Raw genomic sequence first — 11933 nt, 5'->3', positions numbered from 1 at the left:
CACTACTACAAATAACATCTTTTAAGTCGGTTCTATAGGATTTTTTAAGACGGTTTTGAACCGTCTTAGAACGCAGTGTCGTAATATGGTACTGTACTTACAACGATGGTTGTTGAACCGTTGTAGATAGTAGAATTTTTTAAGACGGTTATTCAATAACCGTCTTAGAATGTTTCATTTTCAAAGACAGTTTTAATGACAAACCGTCCTTGTAACTATTACTTTTTACAACGGTTATATTAACAACCGTCTTAGAATCCAATAGATATTAAGGCGGTTTTCAGCCCACCCGTCTCAAAATGTTGTCCATAACATGCAAAATTTAAGACGGTTATTTAATAACCGTCTTAAAAAGTTCAACATTCTAAATCGGTTAAAAATGAACCGTCGTAGCATGTTTCAAAAAAAAATTATTTATTTATTAACCAAATGAACAATCTAACCTCATGAATTGAAGGATACCACTTAGATTACTGCATGTTATTGCATAAAATAATCACCTTAATCCAAATGGAAAGAATCACATATTTATCATCAGACTTAAAACATTCAACGAACCATATAAAAAATAGAAATTAGTTATATAAATTACAAATAGCAGCTTAAATTTTAAGCTTGTGTCATGTCCTGAACAATTTCATTTCATTTGTCAACAAATGAAGAATCAAACAAGAGCTAATAAGTATCTAGAAACCTTCAATAGAGTAACAAGCCAAATTCAAAGAATAAATGACAAGCCCAAATCATCAAGTAGTATTTAAGGCTAAATCCACAATTTAGATTAAGTTGGTAATAAGTGTATATTTACAGAACTAATGCAACTTACCCTAGAAAATAGGTGAAGCCTTTCTACCGCAACAAACAGGTTGGACAGCAGACAACAAAGCAGTGGTAGATGACTTCCCTAAGAGAAGAAGTCACAAACAGTTTAGTACGTCACTATTGCATACAAAATTCATATGAAGTTCAACATCTGGAAGTAAAAATTATAAGGCATAAAAAGCAATCTAAAGCCTACAACAAATCTTAGAAGGCATGATTTATAGCAAATCTCATGTTTAATTGTTTAGAATAATTTGATGTTCTCCCAATGAACTGTTGTTCAAATCATGCAAACCATAAATCAAACTACCATACAGTATGTGCAGTTCAACTCTTTGAATGCCAAATCAAACCACAAATCAAACCACGAATAAAACAATTATTATTACTTTGTAAATAAATCTAAATCAATTAAACTCATTACTTTTTAAATCAATATATAATCTAATTTAATGTTTATTAAAGAGGAAATTTGAGAGTGTCAAAATTGAATGTTGATAGAAATGAGAGATGAGAGATAAATTATTATTTTAAAATTGAAACATAAATTACTATAATATCTTAAAATTAAACTTATTAATCCAAATGAATTTATTAATTTTTTGGCGAAATATTTATGATGTTGATTGCTAATGCACTTATAAATGTGTGTGCCTATGAACATTCTCATATATATATATATATATATATATATATATATATATATATATATATATATATATATAACTTTGATCTATGTGAATAATGTATCAAATAATTATTTATTAATATAAAATTTAATAAAAATGATCTACATAAAATGAACTTTAAGATAAAAATTATTTAATTAAAATTTATTAAATAATGCAATAATTGGTATAAATTACATATGACAAATTTCATCTCACCTAATAACTATATATTATCTTAAAATACAAAGAGAAAAAATAAATCAAATTACAATTGTTGCATCTGTTCTCATTTATAGGAAAAAATAACTAATTTCTTACTTAATAAAAAAGTTAGTTATTTTTATTAAATTATGTAAATTTTAATTAAAAAGTAAATATTTTTGTTAAATAGTATACAAGTAAAAAAGGGGTGCAAATAGCAACTCCCGTTTTGTAGTCACATTGTTCTAGTGGACCTTTAAAGTTCTATCTACCTTTATTGAATCTTTTTTTTGGTCCTGTTGGTTAACCGGTAAGATTTATTTCTACTTATTTTTTTCAATCCACACACTCTTTTATTTTATTTTTTCAATTCACACACTCCTATTCTTATGTTTAGGAGAAAATTATGTAAGCAAAATGCACTGGAAGAGACTAATATTTCAAACATACCATTTTGTATATTCTTTTAACAATGGCAAAATAAGCTTCATTTATTTATAAATTAATTAGTAATGTGAAAATATTTCCAATTAACCATAAGAATATAACCGCAATTCATATTTTGCATGCCAGACACAATAATTTTAGATCCCCTACATCCACTACCTAGAGAAATTAAAAGGCTCATTAACAAGTTAGTGTATTTAAGATTTATTTGATCTTTTAGCAAATTTAACGTTTTATTAAATAAAATGAGAAAGTCAAAAAGTCAAAAACTAAAATAAAAGTCAATGGCATAACAACTGTATCAAAAAACACAGATAATAAATGAAGTAAGACATACCTTTCCTATCCTTCAAAAGAGAATTGTATGGAGCAATTTGAACATATCTCCATTCTTCCTTCTAGATAACTTAAATGCCACTAAAGCAAAAGATGCAAGAGTCATAAAGTTTTAGCTGTTCTGAAGAAGAAGAAACATGCATCCACACTTCACAAATAAAGCATACGATTACCTCACCTTGAAAATTGAAGTGGTCAACCTTTTATATATATATATATATATATATATATATATAAACACTACCACAATCACCTTAATGGTAGGGCCCTAGTCATAATAATATATTATATTAAAATAATTATTCATCTCTTTCATTATTTAAAGAGTACAAGTCTTTTTTTTTTTATTAAAATGTCAGAATTTTGATGTGCAAATATAAAAATCTTAAGTATATCCAACACTTTCTTTTTGCTGTTTTATTATTTTCTTTCTTCTATTCTAATCTTATTCTTTTGTCATAATTTCCTATTTTTATTAGGTTTCTAATTACTACAATTTTGGTTTTTTTCTTATGGTTGTTTGTTTCGAAATAGGATTTCTCCTAAGCTTAAAGATCTCTTACACTAGACTATAAAAGTGTATTATGTTCTTATTGTTATTTTCGATAAGACGTGATTTATATAAAATTCTCTAATTACTATTTTAAGAATAATTAAAAAAAAGATGTTTAAGTATTTTTCTTAAATCTAAAAAATAATTCTCTGAATATATATATATATATATATATATATATATATATATATATATATATATATATATAAACACATTATATCATAAAAACATGCAGTCTCAAAGCTTATACAAGTGGATGCAAACTTTCTAACTTGTTTTTCTTTTTTTAAAAATCAAACAGGTCCCTTAAGAACAAAGTTTAACCAAGTTTTCAAGTTATACTTGTGTTGTATCTATTAAGCACATAAAATGAATGACCAAGAAAGTCAAATTACTTGTTTTTGCATCTGAAACCATCGCGGTCCATAATAATCATATTGTTGTCCATAGCCCGTATGTGCTCAAGGCAATTACAAAACACAACATTGATAATTCAGCCAACATTTCTGTACAAAAGCAATTCGAATTGGTACAAAAGCAAGGCAATATCTAAACCTGCCTCTCTGGGCACAATATTAACAAAATCAATTCACCACTATAATATTCATCAACATCAACATGAAGGTAACAAAATAAAAAAGAATAAGCACATGCACAATTATAATGACTTGAAATTTACCCGCGGAGCTTGTAAAACCCGACCCTCAACTTCAGTAAAGTTGGGGCTTATAGAGATCCCACAATTATGTAGCATTGGTTCAGAACCATAATTGCTACTTTTAAGTGCCTGCAATAATAGAAATAATATAAGGTAAACCCAGCAAAATATACAAGAATCCAATTATGCAAAAATGGACAAAAAGACACTTACATCAGATTTTTTAATGTCCTCTTGGCCTATTCAAGAAAATAAATAAAAGATGAAATTATTGTATATAACAGTTAATCAAGCACTATGATCAATTGGTCATTGAATTAGCTTACCTTTGCCCAGTCAAGTGAAAAAGGGTCTCTCACATTTTGATTGGATATTAAGAAGTCCACAACAGGCCCAGGGGTAATTATCATCGTGGTTGAGACATCTAAACAAATTGTAAGAAAGAATTAAGAAATATTATGAGTAACCAATATAGTGTCCAAGGCAAACAACAGATCGAACCTATGTTCAAAGACAATCCACTTTGTGTAGTTCTAAAGCTAGAATGGAAACCCCTGCATCCAATTACACCTCCTCCTACATTAGCCAAATTCTTGGGGTCATTGTGAAAGAAGATTGCCTCACAAGCAAACAACTTCTGTAAAATGACATTATTTTATATTCCAACATAACAGGCACACAAAGGAAAGTTGACACAAAGGAAAGCAAACAGCTTATGTTTGTTGTTGTTCCTTCAATCTCACTCGCGCTGGGTCTCTTGCATCCCTGTACATCAATAATTATTCAAACTTACTTAGATCAGGACACCAAAAACAAACACTGACAGTGACTGAAAGTAGATCTGAGAAATTGAGGGGAAGCTGAACCTTTCGATAAGTGGTGCCATCCTCTTCCACGATCCAACCAACTTCGGCGCATAGAGCTTTCACGACCTCGTTGTTGTCACAGTGCTTCAGAAGCTTGTAGTTCCCCTGAGCTCGAAGGCCAGTGTAGATCTTAGCGGCGATCGCTCTTTGTCTCCTCTCTCTCCTCTTGTTGTTTTCTCTCTCCTTCCATGTTGGCAACCTCCCCGTCGATCCGCCGCCGGTCATCGTTTCGGCGAAACGAAGCTTGTTTGTTTCGACACCTCTTCTATCGTCGAAGGCAAAACAAGTAAAAGATATTTGTTTTCGTTTGTGTGAGGATTGAAGTTTCTTTCTTTCTTGTGCTAAGATGAGATGAAGAAGTGGAAACAAAGGGGGAGGGAGCTTCGAAGCGGAAACAAAGGGGAATGGGAAGGGGCATGATGCTGGGAGACAGTGAACGTTCGATTGCATTCAAAGTGCACACAGTGGAGTTTGGGGACAAATGTCACGGGAGCGCGCGCGGCGGCTAGCTAGGGCTTCTCGGGTTAGCAATAGTACCGAGTATTGATACAAAATATATGAACGCAATATTAACCAAACAAAGACGGTTTTTCGGACAAAACCGTCTTTGTATCAGACTACAAAATTACCATTCCACCATCCCGCACACCTCATCAAAGTCGGTTCTGCACAAACGTTGTTGTTATGTTTCACTTTATTACAAAAATGCCACCGCGAGCCTTTTTAAGACGGTTCTCTACAACCGATTTAGAACCAACGACGTAAATTATAGCTTTTTTAGTAGTGTATTGATATTTCCATGAAATTATTGATATATATTTGCTTGTAAGTTGATAGACAAAATGCTGTTAAGGAGTGGAATGGTATAGTAGAATGTTTATCTCTCACAAAATTTGGTTAGACAAGAGGGATGAGATGGTCATACCACTTTTGTTGTCTACTTTTATATGTTATATGCGGCAAATGTCTCGTATCCTATATTCCTATTACAAGTCTGTAAATAAAAACAAACTATTGCATGTTTGTGTAGTCAGCATAAACCCATAACCTTCTAGTCCAATCAAGGTAGGATTTACTGTTTCCTTTGTTTAATTTTGATGACATTTGTGCCAAATGGTAATATGAAATTCAACTATTTTGTCTGCATCAGGTACACTATACACATGTTTCAAATGAAACTTCATATGGAGTGATGGAGTTTGTTCATGCATGGAAAGTTGAAGGCCTTCCAAAGAAGACATAACATTCAAAGGCGGTTATTAACTAATAACCGTCTTTGAATGTCAAAGAAGAAGCAACATTCAAAGACGATTATTAACTAATAACCGTCTTTGAATGTTATAAGAGGCATAACATTCAAAGGCGGTTATTAACTAATAACCGTCTTTGAATGTAAAAAAAACAACATTCAAAGACGGTTATTAACTAATAACCGTCTTTGAATGTCATAGAAGACATAACATTCAAAGACGGTTATTAACTAATAACCGTCTTTGAATGTCAAAGCAAACATAGCATTCAAAGGCGGTTATTAGCTAATAACCGTCTTTGAATGCTAATAACAGTCTTTAAATGATTCTTATTTTCAAAGACGATTTTTAAAATAATCGTCGTAAAAAATAATTTGGTTTTAACGATGTTATATACAACGACAGTTTAGAACCGTCGTTAAAGACATTTATTAACCATCGTAAAAAGCCCTTTTTCTAGTAGTGATGACCTATGATTAGCTTTACTCTAGTTTTTCTTTTCACCCATTGAAGTTGCAAGAGACAACAATAACAATTAATTAAGACATGAATTGATTGCTGTGACCTATGATTAACTTTACTATTTTTTTTTTGTTGGTAAAAACAATATACACCTTGTGCTAGGGAAAAATACTTTTGGAACATAGTACTATGATTAGTTTATATGTTTTCATTCGGGGTAAAAATTTTTTTGATACTTATTGTGATTGCTTAATGTTTCCATTTAGGGTTAAATACTTTTGGAATATGGTGTGTTGTCAATTGACTTTAATGGCAGTTCACTTATATATTATTATTACATTGATGTGCTATTATTTCCAACTCTCAGTTACTTTACTTAATGCTTAAAATGTATTAACAGGTAAAATTGATTTAAATTGGTGAAAGTTTAAGAAAATTGGGTAAGTTGTTAAAAAATAGAGATGGACTTCAATGTCTTCCCTAAAAAGCTAACAAACTCAGAGACGGAAAAGTTTGGTCTCTAGTTAGAGAGATCAATAATAACCCGTGTCTGTCTAATAAGAGACGCTCACACCTGCGTTGGATTGTCTCTGGCTCTATCGCTGATAATACAGAGACGGAAAATGATGCAAATTGAGAAGAAATACGTCCATCTCGATTTCAGATTTTTCTATTTGCTATTATATAAAAATGAATTGTATTAGATTTTATTTTCTAAAAATTCCAAATCATTCATGAAGTTATGCATAAATCATGATGCAGATTTTTGGTAGTTCTTTTGCTTTAATTTACGGTGCGTTTGTTTCTTATAAGAAAAATTCAAAATCTGTCAGTATGAAATACTACTTATTAGCCACGCTTTCGGCAAATTAAATTATTGTTAAACGCCAACTAAGAATTAATAAAATAATCCATAAAAAAGCTTTTAATTTCTCCAAATCTAATTGCACATGCATACACGCTTTGAATAAAATATTCAATATATCCTGCCTTTAGACAGATAGTGTTATTTGGACATAAACCAAATAATGTAAAGCTATTTATATAAAGAAAATGAGTATGAATTAAAGCTTGATCAGGCTCAAATGATTTTTTGTAATGTTGCAGGGATCAAGTAACACACAGTTAGGGACCATCTTGCCGAGGAGGATGACGAGGATGTTGTGGTTTGCCAGGCTGGGGTGGAGGAGGTGGACTTGGCATGAGACCCAATTTTCTCATTTTCAGATCTGCAAATAAAATTGATAATAACATATTAACTTTTCAATATTATGTATGCTTCTAATTTCATGAAAGTTTACCTTTTACATATTAATCACCTAAATGGACTTCATCTACTAAACATTAAATTAGATATTATACAAATTCTAACATATATGCTTTTGTACATCTTTGCATTTTTCAATGAGAAAGACAAACCTGCACTAACTGGAGTAATCTGTGCACTGAAATTAAAGGCGATCATTAATAGAATAAGAAAAGGTACAGATATAGAACAAAGATTGGTTTGAGCCATGTCCAAGTGTATATTGAAGACTAGCTGAAACCAAATTAATATACCAGGTTGCTTCGTAGTCACCGAAATTTATAGTCACGAATGCATGAGAGTCAATGATACTTTTAATTATTTGAGTTTTCAATGAAATCTCCCATAGAAAATTATGCCAACAACTTAATGAAGGGGTCGGCCGGCCTGTTGAAATTTTGTGCCTGCTGATCGAAGAAAAACTCAAATCATGAACCTGTAAAGCAAAATTCAAGTATTAAAAAAGGAAACACGTGCTTATACACAAATAACAATATAATGAAACTGCTCTTGATTTCAACTTCAGAATTTCTAATCGCGTTTCTGCAAATACAGTTTGCTAATTAGTACCGATAACTTTTATTTAAACTAAATAATCTATACATTGTCCTGTGGTTCAACTAGAAAGCATAATAAATTTATTGACCTTTATAATATATAATTGATGATTTTTTATTGGTATTATAAATAATTATATATGTTGAATCGAGCGTTTATCATTAGGTCAAAAATTTTATCTTATGATCATAACATAATTTTTTTTACTTAAAAGAATGTAATAGTTCAAGCATCATGAGTTGACTTTGACTTAACGTATCTAGACCTTTACCATGGAATAATTGATGTCACAACTTGACAAACAATCCCCTCCTAAAAATTATCCAACTGGGAATTAAATGTGTACCCTTGACTCTAATACTAATTGTTAAATCAAACACTTATCACTAGATCAAAAGTTATAATTTATAGTCAGAGCACAATTCTTTCTAAGAACATAATAGCCCAAACTCCTCGAGTCCATTTTAACTTGACCCACCTGAACCTCTATCACAACTATCACAAGACAATTGATGCCACATCTCAGTGTAAACAAGTTAATATACTCTAGATTTAAGGCTATTATTGCCTTACTGATTACATGGCCTGACTAATCTAATATATAAGAAAAAGAATACACAGTAATTGACAAGATGCTTCCAAGGCGCGTTTTAAGTTTGACAAGTCTCTAATTTCTAGAGGCACTTGAATAATTTCTTCATTGAGGAGTTACGGTACGGAATAATATCACTGCATCGTTAGATGATGCTACAGAAGGTATTTCCAGAAGGTTTAACATGAATAAGAAAAATTAGGAGAGCAAACGAAAATTAACAACTAATTATATAAATTTTCGTAATTTTTTAATAACTTTTTGTTATATAAAAAATGACTTGTATTTTAACTATAAAAAACACAATAATAGTGACAGAGAAATCTGTATATAATTTTTTAAAAATTATCAGTAAAATTTTAGTGCTACAATTATTAACAACAAAAATTATCAATAATGACAAAAATTTTGTGAATGATGCTTTAATTTCCTTTTGATTAGATTTTTCTAAAATTTTTGCTTAAAGTCTTGATATTTTTGGGCACAGCTTTACTTGATTCCCGAATCCTTCACAAAGTTATAATAAATCATGATGCAGACTTTTGGTTGTTCTTTTGCTTCAATTTACAGTTCTTCTCCACGTTGCGTTTCTATTCTTATGTAAGAAGAAAATTGCAAAACCTATCAGTATCTAATAATAGTTAACCACACTGGCTGTTGGTTAATGATTGTTAAACACCCCGAAAAATAATATATCAGTAAATCCTGCCTTAGACAGATTCTGTGTTGAGTGGCAAATCTAGAAATTTCAAGTCGTGGAAACAATATTACAATCATATGTGGGTACAATATTCATAATTATTGTTTATGTGCACTTCATTTTATTTTACCCTCAAAGTCTGGCAAATAAATCCATCCCTGGTGTGATTTATACACAGAACCTACCTTGATTCCCTCATGTTTTCTTGTAATATTGCAGGGATCAAATAACATGAAAAGTTAGGAAATGGCTGGAGGATGAGGAGGAGGATGACGATGCCGAGGACGAGGAGGACGAGTATGCCGAGACGGGGCACGCAAGGGTGGAGGAGGTGGACTTGGGTGTGAACCCAATTTTCTCATTTTCAGATCTGTAAATTAGGATCACAGGATGTTGTTAACTTCTCAAGATGTATATGATCCTAGATTCAAGATAACATATATTTTTACATATTATAAGCACCTACATGGACTAATTAATTCATCTACCTAACATAATATATATAAGATGGCGAAACCTCGAATAGTGATTGTGATTATACAACTCTATACACACATGCTTTTGTACATCTTTGCATATATTAATTAATTTCAGTGAGGTAGACAAACCTGCACTAACTGGAGTAAGCTCTGCAAAGAAAGTAATGGCAATTACGAGCAAAATGAGGAAAGGTACAAATATAGATGAAAGAGTGGTCCGAGCCATCTTTATGTTGAAAGCTGAAACCAAATTCATATACCAACCCTGCTTCACAATCACGAAATTTATAATGTAACGAAAATGCATGGAATAATCAATCATACTTTTATTCGAGCTGTCATCGAAATTCCCAATAGAAAACGACGCCCATTACTAACCATGGATGAAGTGTTAGGTATTTTATTTTCTTCATACAAGTAACATAATTATAGTAATAAAAAAGGAAGATGTGCCACTGATGTCACCAAAAGATACAAAAGCAATAAGGTCTTTAGGCTTTATACTCCCATAAAACTAATCCCAGCTAGCACTCACGCAAAAGACAAAAAAAGGTGCCATCCATCCTTTACTTATATTCGTTAAAAATCAATTAGGAGGAAATAAAAAGAACACTTTTTAAAATTAAGGAATTAAAAAAAATTAATGGAGCAAAAACAACAATAACCCAAATTTAAAATGTAAAAACATATTTAAGTCTGTTGTAAAATATAAACATATGTTAACACATAAAACATAAAATATTACATGTGAATAGATTTTTCATTTTTGGAATTTTTTTTTTGTTAAATTTAATGTTTAGATAAGTTGAAATAAATAATTGAAATCTTTTGAAAATGACCAAATTAAGTTATTGGTAAAAAATTCAAAAAAATTCCCTCCTCACATTAATTATTTTTCGTACCCGATTCAATCATGGGATCCGGTGTCATCTGCTCATCGTCCCTCCTAACTATCCTCAGGTTCGACCCTATCATTGAATCATGTAATTTTTTTGGTAGCTATTTTGCTTTATTATAGCCACTGCCTTTTCTCTTTGCAGTTCTTTCTTGAAAAGAAGAAAAATCCAAAATCTATCCGTATCTAATACTTAACCATGTTTTTGGTAAATGATAGTTGAACACACACTATATATTGAAAGTCTAGCTTATAAAAAATTTCGTATCCCATTGTCAGGAGGCTCTTCGCTATGTGAAGGTATGGGTATAAAATCCATCTTTGTTTGTATCACCTGTCTTGACAGGCACAAAAATTAAAATTAAAATTAAAATAGTAGTGCCATTTATACATAAAACCTAATACAGTAAACCTAGAATCGAAGCTTGAGGCTAGGCCCATATGATTCTTTGTAATATTGTAGGATCAGGCATGAAAAATACTTTGGCGATTATGGGGTGGATCAGGATGAGAAGAAGGAGCACGAGCTTAATGAACTTCTGGGCCGGGACTAACAATGGGTTGAGGAGGAGGACTTGGGAGGAGACCCAATTTTCTCATCTTCATATCTGCAAATTAAAATGATCGACAACTTTTTGTTAAGTGTTAACTGTTCAAGATGTATATTCCATATGTTTCTAGATTCAAGAAACTTTACTTTTACATATTAAACACCTATATGTACATATCTTTTTTAATGAGATCATAGACAAACCTGCACTATTAATTGGAGTAATCTGTGCAAAGAAAGTAAAGGCGATTATTAGCAGAATAAGAAAAGGTACAGATATAGAACAAAGACGGGTCCGAGCCATCTCCCAGTGTATGTTGAAAGCTGAAACAAAATTATCATAACAGCACTGCTTCATAGTGACTGGAATTTATATTGTCATGAAAGCAATAGAGTCAATGTTACGGCCTATTTGAGCTTACAATGAAATTTCCTATAAGAAATTCGTGGTAGCTAGGTATTTGTGCACAAAAATTGATTATTTGACTTTTGACCTGCTGAGTTTTGGTAAAATCAAACAAACAATTAGAAAAAGAAAACTATGTGGTAATAAATATGGCTAAGTGTGTAAGGACTTAATTAGTGTG

At 31.2% G+C, this 11933-nt stretch overlaps 1 protein-coding gene and 2 long non-coding RNA genes across 4 annotated transcripts; all 3 read right to left on the bottom strand.

Annotated features, from left to right (window-relative positions):
* Positions 1–864: 864 nt before the first annotated feature.
* Positions 865–2724, bottom strand: LOC121175107 (uncharacterized). Its single transcript, XR_005892156.1, has 3 exons — positions 2656–2724; positions 2479–2558; positions 865–904 (listed from the first exon to the last, which is right to left on the bottom strand). It is a non-coding gene; the product is annotated as an uncharacterized lncRNA (long non-coding RNA).
* Position 2725: 1 nt separating this feature from the next.
* BES1-7 (protein BRI1-EMS-SUPPRESSOR 1) lies at positions 2726–5111 on the bottom strand. Of its 2 annotated transcripts, XM_006583380.4 has the most exons (8): positions 4555–5111; positions 4402–4453; positions 4190–4264; positions 4015–4112; positions 3902–3927; positions 3710–3817; positions 3426–3536; positions 2726–2745 (listed from the first exon to the last, which is right to left on the bottom strand). In XM_006583380.4, the coding sequence occupies exons 1-6, from the start codon at positions 5002–5004 to the stop codon at positions 3757–3759; spliced, it is 762 nt and encodes a 253-aa protein (XP_006583443.1). In that variant the 5' UTR covers positions 5005–5111; the 3' UTR covers positions 2726–2745; positions 3426–3536; positions 3710–3756. The 2 variants fall into 2 exon arrangements, with proteins under 2 accessions (XP_006583443.1, XP_040872898.1); XM_041016964.1 differs by lacking the exon at positions 4402–4453 and having other exon boundaries at positions 4190–4266; positions 4520–5111.
* Positions 5112–7180: 2069 nt separating this feature from the next.
* On the bottom strand, positions 7181–11683 carry LOC100526859 (uncharacterized). The gene is made up of 6 exons (NR_163482.1): positions 11551–11683; positions 11279–11404; positions 10031–10141; positions 9608–9792; positions 7827–8008; positions 7181–7495 (listed from the first exon to the last, which is right to left on the bottom strand). It is a non-coding gene; the product is annotated as an uncharacterized lncRNA (long non-coding RNA).
* Positions 11684–11933: the final 250 nt, after the last annotated feature.

This window comes from Glycine max, chromosome 7, assembly GCF_000004515.6.
Source record: "Glycine max cultivar Williams 82 chromosome 7, Glycine_max_v4.0, whole genome shotgun sequence".
Lineage (NCBI taxonomy): Eukaryota > Viridiplantae > Streptophyta > Magnoliopsida > Fabales > Fabaceae > Glycine > Glycine max.
The sequence above is the reverse complement of the archived record's forward strand: the minus strand, read 5'-3'. Positions and strand labels throughout refer to the sequence as shown.